We start from the raw sequence: 23,913 nt of genomic DNA, 5'->3' as shown, positions 1-23,913 counted from the left end.
TACAGCTTCGAAATCAAGACGGAGAGATAGTCATTTTCCTCCTGCATGGGAGGGTCATGCATTGGCGTTATCTTGCCTACAGTTGACGGGTTTGCTCGGCCAGACAGACTGAGGTTGATCAACAAGAACAACAGATTCATGCAGGCAGCATTCAACTTCTTTTTCTTCTCTAAAATCTTTTCCACGAAACATCTTAAAACGAATATCTTATCTTCACACCCAGCCCACTTCTAAAGCTTTTTTATTCCTCGCCAACTAATTCCCTAGGTATCTACCCAGCCCTAACAACAAGTATCCATCCATGTATCGATCCTATCAAACTGAAAGAACATATACACCTATGACTACCTCACACTCTTCTCTTCCCTCTTTTCCTTTGCATAGGGGAACTATTGTAGCTGACTTCCAATCCTCTGGAACTCCATCTTCCCCTCGTACTAATCTGCACACCTTTATTTTTTCTGTTCAATTACTTTTTATCTTTTTCCTACATTATATTTGAGCATTTCGCCACACATTCCATCAGATCCTGGGGTTTTCACAACACTGATTTTCTAGATGTCTCATATACATCCATTCAACTGATTTCTCCCTTCTTCCCCACCTTTCTTCTTCCACTCGCTTGTGTCATCTTTTCTCCCCGCCTAGTACCACACATGATGCAAAGATAACTTTGGGAATTCTTTACAGATGCCGTCTACCTCCTTCATCAGATTCAGATCATATATGTCAGTTGCCCTTCCAGTTTTCTCTTACACCGCGCATTTTTTTTCTTCCCCCTGCGCAGCTTTTCTACTCGCCTTCCAGCAAGTGCCATCTCCTGTCGCCCTCTGCCACTGTGCACCCAACTACTAAGGAAAATAATAAAAATTGTTATACAAAACCTTTTATTCACGTAAAGTGCTCAATGTGTCCATCATTGTTCCAGAAACCTTGCTCCAGACGAGATAGCCAGTCGGAGACTTGGACCTGTGAAAAGGAAACAATATATATATATATATATATATATATATATATATATATATATATATAGATAGATAGATAGATAGATAGATAGATAGATAGATAGATACAAGATTATGGAACTGTGTATATTCAGATACCGGCTGCAGTGAATAAAAATTGTTATAATAATAATAATAATAATAATAATAATAATTATAATAATAATAATAATAATAATAATAATAATAATAATAATAATAATATTATTATTATTATTATTATTATTATTATTGTTAATATTATTATTATTATTATTATTATTATTATCATTATTATTATTATTATTAATATTATTATCATCATCATCCATCCAGTGGAGCATGATAATACCATTTTATGCATCTCACCCTTTACCGTTGGTCGAGATTCAACCTGTGTGTGTGTGTGTGTGTGTGTGTGTGTGTGTGTGTGTGTGTGTGTGTGTGTGTGTTCTTTAACTACTCCTAGACTTTGCTGGATTTGAATTAATCTTTCCAGGTGAGTTCTTCTGGTTACTTGGAAGGCTTTACATTACAAGCAATATTACGACCATGGCTTTTATCAGTGCCAGCCCCCTCACCAAAGAAAATAATCTCAGAAACAGTGAAAGAAGGGCATACATGGCTCTGATATCTTAGCACCTGGTTTACAATGGACTCTTATCCGTAATGGAATATTTAATGAACGTGAACCTCCCAATGAATCTTTCGGGAAGTAAGCCCCTTTCCAAAAATAAAAATGATCAGAAACCGAGAAATGAGACCACATGGATTTAAAAGAAATCGGCATATATGTCACAGAACAGGTGTGCAGTTTCCGTGCTTTGTCTGAATGCAGCGGAAGAAACTGCATATCTTCTCTGGTATTAAAGTCATGCAGTTAGTGTTCCTATTCTTTAATTCTTCTCAGAACTCATTCCTGTCAATCTCTCTATATGCTCAGGCAGTACAGAATTCCTCACCTGTGTTCAACAACCTTAACCTTCCCATGCCATGCCTCTCCCTGCTTCTCCTTGCCTAGTAGGAGGAGGGTGCTAAGGCACGGTATGACAGAGACAGAGCCGAGTGCAGCTCCACGCTGGCGTGACTGAAGGAGGCTCCGTCTAGGACCTAGTGAGCAGCAGCAGGGTGGCGGAGGCTATTAAGTAACAGGCCAGGCTGGTGGACAGCCTTAGTGGGGAAGTGGTGTTGTGGTGCTGCATGGCGGCCAGTTCCTCACCTGAAAATTTTGTCATGGAGTGTGGGAAGGATAAGAAATACTCTTTGAAGGCATACAGAATACAGAAAAAAATACTGAGGTTATAGTTCTTCCTTTACAGTGAAACTTTCCTTTTATATTTTGGCTATTCAATCAATTATCTTTAGCAAAAATGTAACTTCCCGTGGTGAAGTGTTTAGAAATAATCTTTATTAACCCTTTCCTTGAGAGACGGTTTCCCAAAGTTTAATAGTTCAACTGGTGGTAGGGAAACAACAAACAGACTAAATGAACTTGGATGAATTGATGAGATAAGCAAATGCAAATAATATACTTGCAAATGTCATGTTTGAAAGTAGGTTTGGAGTCATCACACATTTATTCAAGAATATTATTAAAGACTGGAGTCCCCATGCATTGTACTTAGTAATGGATTATGCTTGCAGACGTCTCTCTCTCTCTCTCTCTCTCTCTCTCTGAGTAAAGGTTTGAGGTTCTCACGAAATGTATGTAGGAAATGAATTAAATCAAAGTCGTCTCACATGTAATGAATCTAACAGTCGTCATGAACAGATACATTCTACATTTTCCCTTAGCTACTAGAGTTCCTTCTTGAGGTGAAGAAAGTGGTCTGTTGGTAACAAAAATATTGGATTACCTTATAAACTCACCTTTTAACACGTGAACTGTAACATTCAGCGGCTGTGTACAGGTGGAAGTGCACGTGTAGGTGCCAGAGTCTGTGGGTGTGGCGTGGGATCGAGCCAGGGACAGTCGAGACACAGGAGTGGTCACATTGTTATTGGTGACCTGGAACTCGAGGGCCTTTGGAGTGGCAACGGGTTGGCCTTCTCTACACCAGGCGAGGAAGGCTGGAGGTGGACATCCCTGGACTTGGCACACCACTTCCAGGCGACTCCCAGACTGCACGTACACCTCTCGGCTCGGCTGCACTGTCGCTACAGCTTCTATTAATGGAAAGAAATGCTTTAAGAGTGGGTATTGTCCTAAAATAATAACTCCATTTTCCTTAACCGAATTCTCATCGACTATAACAGAAAAGTATGTTATTAGTGTGACCCCCGGCTCATCTAAAACGTAAACCCGGTGGACTGCAGGCTTCAGTTGCCTTCTCTTGCGGTCCACCGTCCTCCTTTTGAAGGATAAGGAAGTAGCTAAAGGACGTTTGTATAGCCAGGTAAAGGAGTCATCTACTTATATCCATTCCATCACATGAAGGCGTCCCTCTCGAGCACCAACAAACTATTTAACAAACAGTTATGGTTGCATTATGACCACTAAACTGGGTTAACACTAATGAGTACGTTTGGTACCCGGTGCCAAAGCAATAATAACTACAATACAGAAGTCATCCTTCAACGGATAATAATGTCAGACTCGATTTGAGAGCAAACACACATTTATCCATCTGGTCGAACAAAGTGATTAGGAACTTTTTTTTTTTTTTTTTTTTTTTAGCGGTGCTGCCTCCGAACACTCATAATCAACTCTGCTGCCATGTTTCAGTGGGTAATGATAAGGCCATACTCGATTATGGATTGACTGATTGGCTGACTGATTCGTTCATTATACTAAAAAGACAATTGTAGTGTACCAAGAGGTTATTGCCGCCGTACAGCTGGAGTAAAAGTAAAACAAAGATAACTAAATTTACACACACACACACACACACACACACACACACACATATATATATATATATATATGGAGCCTCTGTGGTACAGTGGTAGAGTGTGCGTTTCGTACACGGGTGAACCAGGGTTCGCGCCCCGCCAGGGTAACAAACTTTGGGAGTGCTCACCCGGCCACGTACTTCATTGGCGGACATCAGGGGTGCTGTGGTTGAACCAGTGTCGCTTACTGTAAAGTATGCTTGCACCCAGTCGGCTTGCGCGGGCCGATTACACTTGGTTCACAGACTATACACACATCCAAAGCCACTCCAACACTACAATTACACTTACAAGCACTTCTCACCCTACAAACAATCTCTACTAGACAGCCTAAGCCACTTGGTAGAGAGGCATTGGCTGTATCGTCCCGAGTTCGGTCGGGATAGGCCGGTCCTGCAGTGGATACTCAAACGGCTGATGATGATGATGATATGTATAGAGAGAGAGAGAGAGAGAGAGTGTCTAACTCGAGACCGAAGAGTCATGAGTTCGCGCCGCTCCCTGGTAAGCTGCCTTGCTCTGAGAGGTAGTGCTGTCCTGTCATGTAGCTGGTTGTAGCAGCCGTGACTCAATAGGTTAGAGCGCTCCAACCAAAGGGTTGGAGGTTTGAATCCACTCAAGGATCTTTGGTAGACATCAGGAAGGACATCCGGTCATAAAGTGCTACACACCCCAAATCCAAAGTCCTCTACCCAGGGGCAGTGCCTTACCCCTAACTGACAAAAATGGGGACACGGCGTAAAACCTAAATATATATATATATATATATATATATATATATATATATATATATATATATATATATATATATATATATACATATGGAGCCTCTGTGGTACAGTGGTAGAGTGTGCGTTTCGTACACGGGTGGATCAGGGTTCGCGCCCCACCAGGGTAATAAACTTTGGGAGTGTTCACCCGGCCACGTACTGCATTGGCGGACACAAGGGGTGCTGTGGTTGAACCAGTGTCGCTTACTATAAAGTATGCTTGCACCCAGTCGGCTTGCGCGGGCCGATTACACTTGGTTCACAGACTACACACACATCCAAAGCCACTCCAAGACTACAATTACACTTACAAGCACTTCTCACCCTACATACAATCTCTTCGGTCAGGGATGGGCCGGTCCTGCAGTGGATACTCAAACAGCTGCTGCTGATTATATATATATATATATATATATATATATATATATATATATATATATATATAAATAGTCATCATACTTTAAATTTCATATAATACGTCATGGATATTCCATAGAACTATGCATAGAACAATAAAAGTTAAGCCATATATAAAAACAATAGATGATTGAGGAAACCTGTTGCCTCAACAAGCATCATATGTGTAAACGCCTCTTCTACAAAACTGGAGAGATGTCAACGGAGGACATCCCCTAGGACCTTGACTGTTACACTCAAATAATAGATGCCATACAGTCAGTGGGACCAGACAGTCTTCACAATAATGAGGGGATATTCCCTCCAGGAGATGGGAATGAGTCAGGCATGAATGATCAATCCGTAGGCTGGTCACGGCAACTTCCCAGTGACGGGGCATGGCTGTATAGGCCCATGGACTAATTAACACTGTCACCTCCCGTAGCTTGCTTGCACAGCGGTGTATCCCATGCATGTTGCCAGGAGGTCCGGACAACAGCTTTAGTCACAGGGAAGTAATCCCTGTAGGGAAGAGGTCTGATTGAGGCATCGAAGGTAGTTGTTCCTCTTGCTGCCTCATGTGCACATTCATTTCCCTGCATTCCAACTGGGCTGTCACCCAGCAAAACGAAATACTCTGGCTATTACAGCCCACGAGGTGGAACTTTTCTAAAATTTCCCACGCCAAGGAGTGGGGAAATTAAAATGCTCAAGAACAGGTAAGGGTGCCCTAGAGCAGCTAGAAATAGTAAAACTAATTACACTGTTGGTAAGGATGAGTTGAAGACTCGATTCTGGAGGAGAAACACATTTGCATTTCTGTGAGTGTACTGATCAGAGGCCTAATACATCTGTAATGCTTGTCATCTTTAATGCTATGGCATTAAACTAAATGAAAATGAAAAATGCTTCCTTAGGCTGTCATAATGTTGTCGAATTATGGTATTACCATATGTTATGGTACTACCTAAACTACCTCGCTTCAATATTTTTCATGTGTCTTTGATTTTACCACCAGACGATTCTCATAAGCTTACACAAGGCGTTGATAGTGAAGGGAATAGAAACAAAATCCGAAGCCCTTTCCTCTTTAACAGCAGACACAGATTACCACTACCTGGGTTGGAATGTTGTGATCGAGGACTTCATTTTGTTGCTTCAATGACACCCCCTCCAACCATTTTCTTTCTTTCTTTCTTTTTTTGAGTATTCTGGCTATTTCTGGACGACTTTACTCAGCTCAGTAACCACTTTTCAACGGATGATGATGTGATATTCGTTCAAAATGTAATAGCTTATATTAACTTAATGGAGATTTCTTGTCATTTTACAGCTTATTTTCCGTACCTCAGTGGCACGTTAAGACAATACTGTGGCTTTACATCCTTTCCATAGTACTTTTTCGTATTCTATTGTTAATCTATTGCTACGACTCGGAATTCAAAGTGGAGAGATGGTCATATAATACCTAGTTAAAGTGAACAGGGATTAGTCACCTTGCACAGTGAGGTTGACGGTGTGTGTGATGGGCGGGGTGGTGGAGACCTGGCAAAGATAAGAGCCAGCGTCGGTCTTCCTCACGTAGTGTATCTTCAGAATCCACTGCTGCCCTCCCGCTGGGTTGACCGACACGAACCTGGAGTCTGAGGTGTACGTGACGGACTTGGTGGTCAGGAGGCGAATGTCACGCCCCCGCACCCACGACACCTGTATGAAGGGAAGTAATGGTGAAGAGCATAGCGTTATTGGCTGACTGAAACCTGGCGTCTGAGGTGTTGGTGACAGACATTGTTGTTTGGATACAAATGTCCCTCCCCTACACCCACGACACCTGTATGAAAGAAAATAAATCGTGGTAAGTTGCTTAGCGTTCTTGGCTGGCTCCAACCTTGTGTCTGGAGTGTAGGTGAATACTTTTAGGCTTGACAGTCCGTTCCATTTGGTCCAGCAGTCTTCGAGATGCAGCACACTTTCACATGTTACCATTTCGGCGTTAATACCCGCTGTCCATACCTAGTACATGCTAGAGCTGTCTCACTCTGGACTAGTATATTGATATTAGCGGGAATAATTTTACGACATCGACGGGTCGGTAAATTCTATTTCAGAATTAATTTAATCAAATTGCTCCCTGTCCCAGATTGGGATTGAACATGAGTCACTTCAGACAACAGAGGACTTCTTACAACACTGGACCACCACCTCTAGGGGTCAATTATTATCGTACCCATAACAAAGGTTAATGGTGGTCAGATGAAGCACTTTTCACACATGGTTGGCATGAACTTAGTGTTTAATATTTGTATTGTGGGTCTGGCGGTCAGGAATCAGTTATACTTACCGTGGCACTACAACACCTGTATGTTAAGGAGAGTTATTGGTGGTCCAGTGCTTAGCCTTCCAAGATTTAGGTTATTAATTTAACAGTCTCGAGTCTAATAGCACGCCTGCCCACTGACGACACCTGTACAGGAGAGTGTTGATTGTTGAGAGAGAGAGAGAGAGAGAGAGAGAGAGAGACAGACAGACAGACAGACAGACAGACATAGACGGGGGGGGGGGTCATCGTCCTGGAGTTGAGGCTTAAATGGCGAGTGAAAGGATAATTGAATGATTATGCTGGGTACTTTGATATGTGTGTGTGTGTGTGTGTGTGTGTGTGTGTGTGTGTGTGTGTGTGTGTGTGTGTGTGTGTGTGTGTGTGTGTGTGTTGCTGAATCTTTCCCACTTCTAATTTTATAAGGGTTAATAGGGCTAGTTTGATGACGATGATGAAGCAACTGTAGTTTAAATATTCGTGAGATTTGTGTCGTCTTAATCATTCGTGTTTTATATAAATGCGTTACTGCTACATGTTTGAACTGAGAGAGAACGAGTTACAGTGCACTGTTAATCTACAGAGCTCGGGGATGTCCTTTTGATTTAATTCTTGTCCATTCGTGACAATTTTCATTCATTTTTAGACAGATTTTTCGAACTGGAGGCGTTAGATGAAGTAATAATATACCCCGTTAGTCCAACAGGACTTTACTCAGTTACATAAAATCATTTGGTGCAAATAGAATAAGATAAATAAACGACGTCAATCGGATTTAGAAAGGTAATGAGGAACACTTACAGCAATCTATTCAGTCCGAGGGTGTCTTTCTACTCAGTGTCTGCTATTCATTGACTTTAAAATCATCAGTTTTTAGATTCAAATGAATAAGATATCATCATCATCATCATCATCATCATCTACATTCACTGCAAGTCCACTGCTGAACAAAAGCTACCCCAATTTTCTCCACGAACTCCTTGACTGAATCAGTATCTGCCAGGTTTAGTCTGCAGGCTACTCTGTCTCACCTCTCCACCTCCTGTCTGGCATTTTTCAACCGCACTCGCAATCTCTTGGAGTCCAGTCACTCAGCCTCTTGTTCCATCGGTTACTCTCATTCTTGCAACGTGACCGGTCCATCTCCATTTCTGTTCTTTTATAACCTCTATAATGTCTTTGGCTTTAGTCTGCTGTCTCACCCAAGTTGTTCTCTTCCTGTCTCTCAGAGAAATTCCCAACACTGATGTTTCCATTCCTCTTTGAGAACGGATTAGTTTGTTTACCATCAGTTTTGTCAGTTTCCAGGTCTCACAACCGAACATCATAGCTGGGATTATATTCGTTATTTACTTTTTTTTTTTTTTTTCCATACATCCTGGCAGTCTACTTTCCAAGATGCATCAGTGTTTACCAGAAACTTTCCATTCAATTGTAATGTTTTTTTTTTTTTTTTTTTTTTCATGATCTTTCGTTAGTTTTAGTATTTGCCCCAGGTAATCGTACTACTGAACTTCTTCAAGAGTGTCTGCATTTATTTTGATGACGCTCTTAAATTTGAATTAAACACTGAAGGATATATTAATGATGTACCTAACCTTTCCAGCTCAAATATATTTTCTAAGGTGCTGCATAATTCATGAAAAGATTTCAGGAATACTATGATAAATACATACCGGATTGAAGGGCTTAAGTGTGGTAGGGAACTCTAATACAGAAAGACCTAGAAACAATCACCATTAATCTATTCACTGCAGTGATGACTCTACAAACTCTTCTCAAATTGATTTTATTTTCAGTTTACAAAGGGACCTGTAGAGATGAAGTGATGGGAGTGTGATATAATTATATCACTTGCTGGTGAATCTCTTGAGTGTGTGGAAGAGTTTTGTTATTTGGGAGACATGTTGTGTGCTGGAGGTGGGGCTGGAGCTAGCTCTGTGGCTAGGGTGAGAAGTGGTTGGAAGAAGTTCAGGGAGCTGTTGCCTCTCCTGACATTGAAAGGACTCTCCCTACGTGCTAAGGGGTCTTTGTATGCAGCATGTGTTAGGAGTGTAATACTGTATGGTAGTGAGACCTGGGCAGTGAAGGAGGAAGATATTCGCCGGCTCAGACGTACAGAAATGACAATGATTATGTGGATGTGCAGTGCGTCCCTGCGTCCAAGGCCTGGAGGGGCTGGGTTTACGATGGAAGAGTTGAGAAGTAGAATGGGACTGGAGTGTATTGGTGTTGTGATGAGGAGAGGTAGATTGAGGTGGTTTGGATATGTGGAGAGGATGGGGGGTGATAATTGGGTGAGGAAGGTGAGAAGTGTTAATATTGGGGGTGGGGTTATGAGGGGTAGACCGAGAAAGACATGGGACGAGGTCATTAAGTGTGACCTTAGGGTTAAGGGACTGAACAGGGAGGCTGCAATGGATCGTGCAGCGTGGAGAGCCGCCATTAGGTGACCAAGGCCGACACATACAAGCATGTTGGAGCCTTTAAAAACGAAAACGAAAACGAAAACGGATTGGCCTACCACACACCTTCTGACTTACTGACTGCATTTGCCAACTTTCATTTCGAAGCCAGGAAACAACCCATTTCAAAAGTACAACTTGTGTGGAATATAGCTTGCATGTGTCCTGGCAATGTAATTTATGTCTGAAGAATTTTCAAAACGGATGCATTGGATAGAACCGTACTTCCGGTATTTAACTATTTTACATTATTCGGCTCTCTTATTTTGAATAAATCGTCTTGAGACATCTAACTATAAGACGCCACGGTGCTGGAGAGGGACACCTTCACACCGCATTACCTACATAACTGGGCGGCTACACTGCTTGGTTTTACAAACGTCCCTCAACTCACTCCCAGTCGAGTGGACTCCAGGATGAGGGCAGCTTCAACCTGCAGTCCACCAGGTTCATGTTTCATATGAACATGGTAGTGTTGCTGCAATATGTCACCCGATTCAATGAGTAGGTATAATTTTAATACGACTTTTAGTAATTCTGCTTTCTATTTCAATAACAGTACCACAGGATAATAATATTCATCGTAAGGAGAACCTTCTCGCACTCAATGGTTTTCTAATAGTTCCACGACTACTTGCCGTTCTGCAAATAAATTTAGCATATTTCTCTTAGTTTAACTCTACATGTGATTCTCTTAAAGCCTAAAATGTAATTCACTAAGTTATTAAGATTCTAAATTTATCTTGAGTTTATAGCCAGTTCCCAAAACACACACACACACACACACACACACACACACACACACACGTGTAAACTCATATTCACTCTTTCTATGCCTATCTGTCTATCTTTGTCTGTCTGTGTGATATCTGTCTACTAGTCTCTCTATCCCTTTGTCTATTTTCAAGTCTCTTAAAGCCAACTTTGGTGTTTCGGTACTTCTGATCCATTTCCCAACATTTTTAACTATTGGCCAATTAGCGTGTGTCAACTCACGGTGTAGTTATGCAGGTTCCTAATACCACACGGCAGCATGGCGGTGGTACCAGACACAACCGTGACCGTGGTCTCTGTGGTGTTGGTGAAGGAGGGGCCGCTCAGGGTGGAGTACTGGATGGGTGGGGCTTCCTTCAGTATGTCATTCCATACTGACCTGTCTGTGACGGGGAGGAAAAGGGGAAAAAAAAGAAATTAGTTCGCTATGTAGAGGACCCTTTTTCCTTCTAAAGTCTGAGAAGGTTGGGAGAAAAACATTACACTCACGATAACTCAGAGGCAGATGTTTGTTTTGTGCTTCTCTTGCCTAACTCATGTTTGTAAGAAATACAGTATGAGGTGATCTGTCTCCCTATCCCCAGAAAGGAGGATGGTGGACTTCAAAAAGATGGCCACTAAAACCGGCAGTCCATTTGGTTCACTCTTCAGATGGGCCTGGGATTACAATTGCAGCAAATTACGGGTAGTTTCTTAAATACCGTTCCACTAGAAATTCATCCAGCGGTATCTTATGTGTTGTGGTGACGTCTCAGTCAACTTGTTACGCTTGGGTGTGACAGTGGAATTAAGAAATTAATAAAGCATGGAGGGTGCACGTTGATAACACTTCTGCACCGTCACCAGAAAAGTAAGAAATCACCCGACAGAGTGGAAGAGGAGCGATATATATGAACCACCGTGTTGAGTGTGTCTGTTAGTTGCTGAAAGGAATTTTGGGGAGAAATAATGGCAGGATTAGCCTGAAATGCTCTTCTTGGTGTTAATAAGCAGGCAATACTGAACAGGCACTGTCTCCTACGCTATTTCCAGCTTGCTGCTTTTTCTTACAGACTAGAGATAGAGTGTGATATTGTGTTGTTAGAGGAAGCATGGGAAGAAAAGGAGAAACCTGATATGAAGGAAGTTGAGGTTTTTTACAAGGGAGGGTGGAGTAGAGAGATAGGGCGAAAAACTGTGTTCCTTTTGTCTGCAATTTTATCTTTGGAGAATCTAGGGAGATGAAACACTAAGACGAGTGATCAAGGGCAGATTTGTGCGTTTTTATGACTGTCGTTGGTGTTGGATGTTTAGGAGAGAGTGCTTATGCCGTACTTACACATGCGTGGCCAAGGCCATCTTATAGCCAAACGCTGACGTACCATCACTGTTGGAAACAGCCTCTGTTTTGCTTAATGTTTGCTTTTTATTGTTTTTACTGGCACATAATTCGAAGTTGATACGAGTAAAGAATCCTATGATGCGGTAAAAAGAATGGGATAGTATCAAGTATTTATGACGTGTTTGCAGGGATTAAGTGCAGTGACGAATGGAATGAAGAATTTTCTGGAATCATAAAACAAAACAAAAAAAACTTGGACGAACTGATTTTTTAAAAATCAGGAAAAGGGGAAACCAAAAGGCAGAAGCCCGCAAGATTGTGTCCTCCAAGAAACGATAATAAAAGAGCTAAATTCGAGATCCACTCATTCCAAGATGACTGGGCACATTGTTTAAAAGCCTGGGGGTCATAAGCTGAATGTGAGAAGGACAGGAGACACTTCCAGAGTTGACCTGCTGCATACACAAAGGACTAAGAGTATCAGTCAACTATTACATTAGAGAGTTGGACAGAGAAGAGATGAGAGTTTGCTACTAGACGGGTGCTGTGCGTGTAGACAGTTCAGAAGAGCAGTGATTAGTAAAACTGTGATAGAAAAGAGATAAAGGTGCAAGGCGCGGCGAAGAGAGGTTGAAAGGGCAATGTAAGAGAAGGAATGTTAGTGAGAAGAAAAGTCTTTGACTCCACCTTGTTCAGAAGAGTTGAATGTTGGGATCCACCCACCTCCAAGACACAAAATAGTTGCACTCTATGCAGGGGTGAATGAAACCTCTGTATAAAGTCAACAGCCGTCTAAGGTTAGAGAAGTCACAGAGTTAGCTTCGCACCCCTAATCTCTTGGAAGCAGATTTTGCAAGCAAGGTCATATGATGTTTCCAAGATAAATCCCAAGAGAATGAAATCCCAAGTATGTTCAGAAATGCTGCACAATTGAATTTGATATTCTAAATTTTAAAGGATATTCTTATGGAAGATTTTGGTGAGTTGAAAGATGTAGGTACTGAGGTTTTGATGCATTAAAATAACAAGGTTACTTTTACCTCACTAAGAGCCATAAGCCAAGTCACTAATAAGGTATCTCATAGCCACATTCTGAGTTTGTTGAAGAAACTACTGAGATGGACGCTGTGAGATGCAAAAAGAAAAGTGAAGAGTGAGGTGTTCAATGTATGAGTGGGTAGGGTTAGATGTACAGCTTAGAAGTCACTGATGAATAGAAAGGAGTTGGTGAAAGGATAGAACCCAGGAGATCGGTGACTGTCTACAGCAGCAGCTATAGAACGACCAGAAAGAAAGCTAGAGGTCAAGGCGCAGATAGCAGTTTTCGCCAAAGTCCCAAAATGAGGATAACCAAGAGTCTGAAAGGAAGGTAAGATTGCCTGGAGCATCCCTGGCAGAACCAATACTGGCAATTGGAATGGTTTTGATAAGAAAAGTGTTTTAATAGTTTTGTTAGGGATATCTATAAAAAGTCTTTAGAAATGCGCAAAGTTAAAGATATTAGGCGACAATTAGAGGACTGGGAACGGTCATTCCTCTTTGGAACAGGTTTAGTGAGAGCAAACTTAAGGTAAAAGAATTTACCTAGGCAGGGTGTAAGCACAGAGGCACAGGAGGAACCCCATCAGGCCAATATGCCTTGTTAGTTTTGAAACCTGTGAGGGCAGAAGGTACATCAACCAAAGAAATATTAATGTCAGTCATGATGAAGTGAGAGGGAAGAAGAGGTGGAGAAACAGCACCAGAGTCATCCAAGGTGGAACTTGAGGAGAAAGAATGAGCAAAGAGTTCTGCCTTCCTAGTAGAATCAACAGGGACAGGATTATCAGAGGGGAAAAGAGGAAGTCAAACAATTAAGACCACTTAGTATGAATGAAATTATTCTTATCACTGTGAAGAAAAGACGTGGCATGATTCCAGGCAGAAATATAAAAGGGATGAGATTCAGTGGTATGTTGGCACTGGTACCTACTGTAGGTATCCTCCCTGTTGTTGACAGCATTAGAACAAGCGTGATTTAACTAAGGTTTCTTTGCATTAGTCGAACGATGAGAGAAAGGAATGTATGCTTCCATATGAAAGAGAATGATCTCCATAATGTGCAAGGCACACTCTGATGACTTTCGGCCATGAAAGCAGTAATCATTCAAGGAAAAATTCAAAGAAATACTACCCAAGGGTCTCCCAGTCAGCAACTCCAAAGTGCCACAGCCACTACTTCGTGGGATGGTTCACAGGCCTTCCTGGAGCAATTGGACAAATTAGGGTTATTAGGTTGTGATCAGAAAAGCCCAACAGAATTAAAAGATTGACTAAGTAGAAGTAATTATAAGGAATAGGTCAAGTTTGTTGGTACTCTCTCCAAGGCTGTCAGGGATATGTGTAGGGTGCTTTAGGTCATAAGGATAGGAAAGATGTAGACTTCAACACAGCTGGATCAGTGAATAGAAAGGAGATCCAAAGGTGGTGGTGGTGAATTTTGACATCACTTAGAAAATAGCTTTCAGAAAAGGGAGATGTTGATAGAATGTATTCTCTCTTAGACGTATGGTAGTCAAAGAATTTTTCATAGTCAGTAGAATTGGCAGGATAACCGAAGTCAGATGTAGAGAACTAAGAGGATTCATGTTCAGGGACACGTGAGTAAGACACTGCACGTTGCTGCATACATACACACAACAACGGTCCTTGACTTAAACTGATTGTAGACAAAGTAGCCTCTGACTACTGAGCCTAAGTGAGGAAGAGGTGTAGTTTAACGGAAGAGAGGTGGTCTGTAACAGCGAAATTAGGGGAAGGCCATAAATGATGCAGAAATTAAATAAAAGTGATCCACACAATGATTCCATTGATCTCACTTGCTCATCACTGGAAGAGGGGCTGATGATGGGGGCATTTATGGTCCCTTTCCTCCCCCACGAGGACTCTGCAGGTGGGTGTTGAGATGCTATGTTTGCAAATCTTGGAACAGGAAGTGTGGTGTTATAATGGGAATGTAGTTTCTTGTTGAAAGTTAAATGAAAATGTATAGGAGAATATGCTGGCTTACTCCCATTTTACTGAGACACTGGAAATGTTCAGCAAAGGGGGATGGCCAAAAGCTAATCTTGAGGACTTTTAAACAGGAGCTCCAGCTCTACTTGTCACCAGCTTTCCGTCATCCAAGGGAGTACTGCCCTATTCGATTAGTGCTACAGTTTTAATATAATGGAAGATGGCTGTGATTGTGCCTTTGTGAAAAAATATAGGTGAATGTTGGAGTGCATCAGGGATCAGTCTTGAGCCCCTTATTGTATATCACGGTGTTTGAAGCTCCCTCATGTGGCTTCAAAAATGCACTTTCATGGAAGTTGTTGTATGCTGATGAATAGTTTTGACTGCAGAGAATGAAAGGGAGGCAGAAGAAAGATTTGGAAGCAGAGAGACGGAATGAGGCACAAGGGTTTGAGAGTAAATTAGGATAAAACAACAGTGATGATATCTAAGAGTGGTGGTGGTACAGTCGAGGCAGAGAAAGAGTGGCCATGTGCAGTTCCCACTAGGGTGTGGGAAATAACTCCATCTTGAGCAGTATTTGTGATAAGTAGGTGAATAAGAGATGGAGTAGTATTAGAGGTAGACTGCAAGATAATGTCGATTTAGTGCGTGTGGTGTGTCGGGGAGAGCATGTAGAGATTGTCAGGCATAAAAGGATTTTGTTAATAAGTCTCTTGAGTAAGTGTAAGAGTTCTGTTGTTTGCGGGACATGTAATGTGCTGGAGATGGGGCTGGAGCTAGCTCTGTTGCTAGGTTAAGATGTGGTTAGAGGAAGTTCAGGGAGCTGTTGCCTCTATTGACATTCAGAGGGTTCTCCCTCCCATGCCAAGGAATCTTTGTATGTGACGTGTGTTAGCAGCGTAATGCTGTATGGTAGTGAGACCAGGGCAGAAATGGAAGTGGATATTCATAAGCTCAGACGTACATAATGACAGTGATGGGGGCTATGTGTAGTGCATCCTTGAATGTGAGGCCTGGATGGCTAGATCTACGAATGAAGAGTTAAGAGGAGAGATGGGATTCGAGTGTGTTGGTGTTGTGATGAAGAGGGGTAAATTGAGATGGATTGGGCATGTGGGAAGGATGAAGCAGTAAGTCTTTTCGCCAAGGACCACTGGAAAAGCAAGGTTAGGTTAGGTCAAGTTAGGTGGTTCTCGGTGTCCCTCGCTGAAAAGACTGACCCCATGCACCACCGAGGGCCGCTTTGTGGCTCACCAAGAGCCACTGGAAAACCAAGATTAGGTTAGGTTAGGGTAGGATGCTCCCAGTGGCTCTCGGTGAAAAGACCGAATTGAATGGAGGGTGACAACTGAGTGTGGAAATTGAAAGTGTGAACGCTAGGAGTAGGGTTTTGAGAGGCAGATCGAAAAGGCCTGGGAGGAGGTCACAGAGTTTGACCTCAGGGATGAGGGACTGCATAGAAGGTTGTCGGAGATCGTGTGAACAGCCGCTATTAGTTAACTAAGACCGATGCATGGAAGAATGTTAGAATCTATAATATAAACGAAATTAAAGATATGAAATGATCTGAGTGCTATTTACTGAAGAAGTATCATAGAGAAAATGAGGAGAATATGTGAATGACTATTTAGAGATAGACAGGGTAGTTTTAGCTGTAGGATTGAATATGTCCTGAGGGTAATTATGAAACTACGCATAAAGAGGATGCCTGTGAGGCGGAACCGTGGATTTGGGGTCCCCGAATCGTGAGTGAAAGGGTGAATGACTCATTTCCCAGGATATGCTCTTGATTAGTACTCCTATTATATATTTCCCCCTTCCTTACTTTTTTTATCCTGTCTTATCCCACTGAACGTGGAAAAAAAGAGGCTGAATGATTATGATGACGTTTCCCATTTGCGTAAAGTCTGTGGTATGGTAGCTTTTTGTTGGTTGTTTTTGTAGTTCTGTTGGCTAATGTATTTAAGTCTTCATTATTTACATACCGTCCATGGTATTGGCAGGAGCTGTGAGGACGAACAATAGCACAGCATAAGAGGCCAGCAGTGTTGAGTGGCAGGACTGGAAGGCCATATCTGCTGAAGAAGGGAGAATAAATTAACACAGGATATCAAATAATAGAAAAAAAAAAAAACAATAACGCGTGGAAAGGGTGAGACCAAGGATGAGATGGAAGGATGGAATGGAGACGTATTATTAAAGTAGGGGGCGAACTTTATAGATAAGGTAGTCTGTGGTGGAGGACAGAGTGACATGAAGTGATTTGCTTGTGGCCACCCTTTATGGATTAAAGTGTCTGCAACAGGCATGTGGTAGATCTATCCGTTTTTTTTTTTTTTTTTCCGAAGTGTGTAGCACTTTACGACTAAATGACCCTTGTGTGCAATAGAAAGCAGGACCACTCGGGACTATACCTTTCATGGCCTATGAGGCTTCGTATTGCGTTTATGTCAGATATAATTAGCACATTACCCATATTATCTTCCTATACATTACTGAGGCATGGTATGTCGTTACAAAAATATATGCAAATAGCATAAAAGAGAATATGGCGGCATAATATGCATGATGAGTAGTTTGGATAAAAGGCCGTGATTATTCCAGAAGAATGCGACTTCTAGTCACTTCTGTGGGCACCACCCTAATACATATCAATGGCCAAATTGAGTAAATGGAAATTAAATGACATTAACATCATTAAGAACAAATTAGAAGAGAACCCAGATTTAGAAGACGATGTTTAAAAACGCAAGAGCAGAAAATAACTCACATGGAAGGCTTAGTACAAGGAAACAGAAATACCACAAACATTAGAATTAGATTTAAAAAATAAAACTGCTCCGTGGAGGAATAACTAGAGAAACATATATATAAATAGAATTTTTCAAAAATTGATGGAGTACTTAGAATGCAACACTCGCCCCCACCAACTAACCGAACTGCCTAATTTTTTACTTTGCCAGGTGACCTTGACTTTCCAGATTATCAAAATTGCATTATTTCATTCTGGCCTGACCCTTAACATTTCGTTCTGCCTAACCCTTCAGATTAGAAAACAAATAGTATGAGCTGACTTTGCCCAGTGACTGATATTTGACAATCCCCTGCGACCTTGAACTTTGAGTGATTGCTTTGAAGGTTGAATCTCTTTGCCCTGGTGTTAAGCTGAACCCTTCCACAAAGTTTAGTCTAAACTGGATAAGAACTGCTTAAGTGGTGCTTGCCGTGTGACCATCACCTCTGACCTACTGTTCTAAAAACAATAGGTCAAACTTTCGGGCAATCCTCAACTCATCGAGCGAGTTTGATCCAGTTAAGATCAAAACTATTATAGTTATTTTATTTACACACATTCACACGAGTTCAATTTTGACCTTGCCCTTTGACTGATAGTTGTCAAAATTCTATCTTTTTAATTTTTGCTTGACCCTCAACACTTCCACCAAGTTTTGTTCAAATCATATCAAAACTGTGTTAGTCAAGGTTGCCCTATAACCTCACACTTTGACCTTTCCTAGTGTCCTTGACCTTCGACTGTTCTCAAAATCGAACTGTTATATTCTAAGCCTATCCCATCTCATCCACAAAGTTTGGTCAAAATCGAATAAAAACTGTTTATCCTTTTAGATACAGTCAACATATTTGGGCATTCTATTCAGGCCAACATGAAACGATTTTAGGGATGAGGTATATTCTACGTGACAGTTTAAAATCTTTCTCGAGTAATTCCCCGCCCCCCTTCATGTTGTTGAACTTAAGATTTTTTTGTGCACTCCAGACAATTATATTCAGTTGTGAGAAATACTTATAGTCAAAGAGTTAAGTTGGTCTTGGCCAGTGACTGAACTTCAACCTACCGTGCTGTTCTCTAAAGCATTAATTTTACCCCTTGGCTGACCCTCCACACTGCCACCAGGTCTGGTCAAACTGGGATAAAAACTTCATTTTGCTAAACACACACACACACACACACACACACACACACACACACACACACACACACACACACACACACACACACACAGGTCAAAATTTCATCTTCTTTGATCTTCCTTCTCAAAATTGAATCACTCTTTTCTCAGCATTCCTGCAACCCTTCCCCTAAATTTGGTCTAAACTGGACAAAAACTAAGTTGACTTTGTTAGGTCACACTTTGACCCAGCCATGTAACCTTGACGTCCGAACTAAAAAACAATGAAGTTACTGGCTGTTCATCAGCACTTTCACCGAATTTGGTTTAAATCGGATACAAGTTGTTTGAGTTATTTTGCTAGCCCAGCCTCTTAAACAGATAGACAGAACCACACACGCCCATCAGAACATAACACTTGCTCTTGGTCCGTGAATGCGGGTGAGTTAATTTCAGATTCTAAAAATAACACCAGCCTGAGCATTAATAGAGAAAATTCAAATTCAAATTGAATCAATTAAAGAATAATGATCTTTAAATTTTTCTAGACTTATTAATATGAAGATTTCAAAATTACAGACGACAGAATTTAGTCCATTCACTATGATGACATCTTTCCCAACTTATTCTTCCTACATCCAAGTGATTAGGGGTATATTGAGCTTAGTGGGTACGTTTCAAACTTTTCAGGTTAAAGAAAAATGTATTAACCTCTACACTATTTAGGGACTCCTAAGACTAAAAAAAAAAAAAAAAAAAAAAAAGTCGTCTGAGAGTAGCAAGAATGGACTATAAGAAGTGTAATATAATTCTTAGTGCTGATGCAATTCCGGACTCATCCAGTCATGAATCCAGTCTACCTCAGGGAACTTGTCGCACCAACTGAATGCTCCCAGATGTCTTTTATTGAAGTTATGTTGAAAGATGGTCTGTGTTGTGACGGTATGGTGCGTAAGGTAAGTAAGTGTGTTTTGGTGCGGAGGGGGGGGGGGATTATTGTGAGTTGTATTTAGTGTTGATGTTCTGGCAGGGATGAGTGATAACCACTTTGCACACTGGCTATGTGCAGTCGTGTCTCTGTGGGTCGGGTAGTTTCTGAGGTGTGTATTTCTGGTGGTGATTAATGAAAGATGCGTTTTGAATGGCGGTTTTGGATGGCAATGGTGGCTATTGGCTATACATTTGTTTGTTAAGCTGGTGGAGGAGGAGGAGCAGGGAGGTTATTAACGCACTCAGTGTAGTGTTGGGGGTATGTTCGGTGGTGAATAATGAAGCATGCTATATGACTGAAGGTTTGGATGGCAGTAGTGACTATGTGCTTATTTATTGGCTTGTTAAGTGTAGTGTTTTAAAGTAATAGGGACTGTATTGAGACATTAGTGTAGTGTTGAGAGGCTGCTAGTTTCTTACTTCTTTGTGGGGGGCGGGGGTGAAGCTTTATAGTTACCAGCGAGGGATGGTGTTGAACTGAATTAATGAACTATGCGCTTCTCATATCTAGATGAACCTTGAACGAAAGTTTATCTCTATATATCTGTCTGTCTATTTATCTATTAGTCTGTCTATCTATGTTTATCTCTCTATCTCTCTATCTATCTATCTGTGTGTGTGTGTGTGTGTGTGTGTGTGTGTGTGTAGTTTGGCACAGTGCACCATGTACATTATGTTAATGTTCTTAAGGATGTGTTTTGTGCTTTTTGTGAATTTGCATTTTTGTTTTGGTTGAAGTGAGAGCCCAGTCTGGTCTACGGTATTTCATTGCCGATCCAATGAATTGTTAGCAGTCTGTGTTCAAAAAATCTTTCTGCTCTCCCAAGATAATGCCTGCGATTGTTTTTAAGTCACTGAGTATTGTAACAGGATGGGCAACAAGAACAAAGTGATTACATAGTAAAAAGAGACGTTCAAAACTATCACACAAAGATAGTTTGAGGAGACGAAGAAAAACAGTTGCAAAGGAAGCCAGAAACAGGTAACGGAAGAAGTACGTTTGAAACAAAGTTGATACAGTAGTAAAAGTATACAAAAAATAAATCAGAATTCAAAATTAAAATTAAAAAATGTTTATTGACACAGAATCCTCCTCCCCCCAAATATATATATATATATATATATATATATATATATATATATATATATATATATATATATATATATATATATATATATATATATATATATATATATAAAGCAATGAAAATATCACTGAAAATATTAACATAAAAGAACAGAAAAGATTAAAAAAACTAGAATGATCAACAATCACAGTTACTTAAGAAATCAGATTTAACACAACAGTCATAATACTAAAAGTAATAAAACAACAGCAAGTATGAGAACCTGAATTTACTATCAAAATCACCAAAAGAAATCGAAATTATAACACAGAATACAATTACTAAAGACCATGCGTTAAAACAAAATTCACAATTACATAAGATCAAGAACAAAAAAAAAAAAGCAAAAACACTACAGACCAAGATTTTAAACACAAATTCATTTTCTAAAGACCAATAATTTAAACAACAAACGCAACTGCAGACAAATCCTGTTATAATAACAAAATAAATTAGAGGAACCAGAATTAAAACCATTATAATTACACATGAAGCAGCAATTACCATACACAGTTTTTTGAAAAAAGAAGATTCATGTAGTCATCACTAAATAAATACAGAAACCAAAATTTACAATGAAAATGATAAAAGATTAAGACCTTCCCTGTAACCGTCGAACTCACCTGGGAAATGTCATTCAAATATTTCCTTTATTTCTGCCCATTTTTATTTATTTTATATTGCGTTATGAATGACTGTCCATCATACAACATGTACTAAAAGGCTAAGATATCAGAGACATAGCTGCCCTTCTTCCACTGTTTCTGTGAATGTTTTATTTGGTGAGTGGGCTAACCCCGCTAAAAATTATGGTCGGAAAATTGTGTGCAGTGGAAGACTTTCTCGGTAACCAAACGTTCTCGCCTGGGAAGTAAATTATAAATATTTCTCCTATTCCTGATTTTTTTTTTTTTTGGTGTGTGTGTGTGTGTGTGTGTGTGTGTGTGTGTGTGTGTGTGTGTGTGTGTGTGTGTGTGTGTGTGTGTGTGTGTGTGTGTGTGTGTGCGGAGGGTTGACCTCCCCCCTCAAAAAAAAATAATAATAATAATGAGGTGGAGAGTCATGCTTCCCAAATATTGATGTGCAGTTTCCTCTTGTATTCAGAGGAAGAATGTAAACTGTATACCTAATTCCGTGATATGTATGCTTGATTTCGATTAAATTCATGTAACATGGTCACTATCCCTCTATTTCTCATTGTTTTTATTTTTGGGAGGGGGCTGGACCCCCTCATATAGATATCACTGGGGAAGGCTTACGATTATTATTAAAAAGAATCGCATTAGGGATTAGAGTCCATTGCAGAGCATGTAGTAAGATATCAAAGCCATTTTCTGCCTCTCCTTTCACTATTTCTGAGGAAGTTTTAAATTACGTGAGGGGAGGCTGACACCCCCCTCTTAAAAGTTAAGATTTGGGAAAATTGTATATGCAATAAGTGGAACCTTCCCTAAGTAACTAAATATGAACTTTACCTAGGGAAGTTCCATTTCAGATCTTATTTGAACCCCGTTTCGGATTGTTTTTATTTTGGGGGAGGGGGCTGACCCCCCAAGAATCACAGGGGAGTCACACTCTCCAAATCTAGCACTGATGACAACAGTCCATTGTACAACGTATATTAAGATATCGAAGGCATGTCTGCCCTTCTTCCCCTGTTTTGTATCCTTTATAAGTTTTGGAGGGGAGTTGACTTCCCTAACATAATGACGACAATATTTATGTAGTGGAAGACATTATCAGAGTAACCAGCTGAACTGACTGGCAGGTTTCGTTGAAATCTGTGTGCTCACTCTCCTTTATTTCTGATCATCTTTATTTGAGGGATGCGACTGACCCCACAAGAATCACTGGGGGGGGGGGGAGTCACGCTCTCCAAATATCACTTTATGAATAAGGGTCCATTGTTCAAGCTATATTGCGATATCAAAGCCACATCTTCCTTTCTTTCATTATTTACGAGAATATTTCATTTGTCTAGGGGGGCTGACCTCCCAAAACATCATGATTAGAAAATTGTATATAGTGGAAGACCTTCCCAGGAACCCGACAAACTCACATGGGAAGTTTCATTCAAATCCATCCAATAGCCTAGAAGGAGTTAAGCCACACACACACACACACACACACACACACACACACACACACACACACACACACACACACACACACACACACACACACACACACACACACACACACACACACACACACACACACACACACACACACACTGTATATAGCGCCACCACGATACAGGGCGCATTATCATATATGATACCATCCTGCTTAGCAGGAATGATATAGGAATTTATAAACTATAATAATACACTAGAAAGCAGACTTCATAAATATACAGAACTGCATTCATTGCAGACATGCAAAACTCAGAATAAGTACCGTAAGTACATACGGTATCAATTCATAAACAACAGAAATTGCTAAAAGTGACCAGGAAGTCTAATGTAATGCATTACATCCAGGGAGTCATTCAAGGATGAAGTGTTGTTGGCTTCACCCTAGGTCTGTCTGACTGAGCAAGACCCATTGAGCTCAGGTAAAGCATCTGCTTCTGTGGGACGGATCTACAGGTACACTACCAGTGCGCTACAACGTGAAGGAGTTCGACGCCCTTTCTGTCCAGACAGCACCTCACCTGAACCGGACCAGGAGTCCTTCCCATGGAAATACAAAAGGAAGTATGATATGTTGGCTTCAGCGGTGGACGCCGCAGCTGCTCCACCCATAGTGCATAGTGTACCCACGTGTTGGTTCCTCTTCAACGTCAGTATCAGAGTAAATACGGAAGACAGGATATACAAATAATCAGAATTTCTATACAGCCCTAAAGTTAAATTCAGTTGAAATGTTTAAAAAAAAAAAGCCCTAATATATAAATCACCAATATTGCTTTAAGAAAATAGAATTAATACAAAAAAAACAAAATGAAAACGAATCCACCATTATAAC

At 40.7% G+C, this 23,913-nt stretch overlaps 1 protein-coding gene across 1 annotated transcript; it reads right to left on the bottom strand.

Annotated features, from left to right (window-relative positions):
* Positions 1–2,086: 2,086 nt before the first annotated feature.
* On the bottom strand, positions 2,087–23,690 carry LOC145415957 (lachesin-like). Its single transcript, XM_080285061.1, has 6 exons — positions 23,600–23,690; positions 16,901–16,993; positions 10,820–10,980; positions 6,538–6,748; positions 2,853–3,149; positions 2,087–2,202 (listed from the first exon to the last, which is right to left on the bottom strand). The coding sequence occupies exons 1-6, from the start codon at positions 23,688–23,690 to the stop codon at positions 2,087–2,089; spliced, it is 969 nt and encodes a 322-aa protein (XP_080141187.1).
* Positions 23,691–23,913: the final 223 nt, after the last annotated feature.

This window comes from Coenobita brevimanus, chromosome 104, assembly GCF_032717465.1.
Source record: "Coenobita brevimanus isolate Jiangsu-jjx chromosome 104, ASM3271746v2, whole genome shotgun sequence".
NCBI classification, from domain to species: Eukaryota; Metazoa; Arthropoda; class Malacostraca; order Decapoda; family Coenobitidae; genus Coenobita; species Coenobita brevimanus.
Note: the sequence above shows the minus strand (reverse complement) of the source record. Positions and strands in the feature narration are given on the sequence as shown.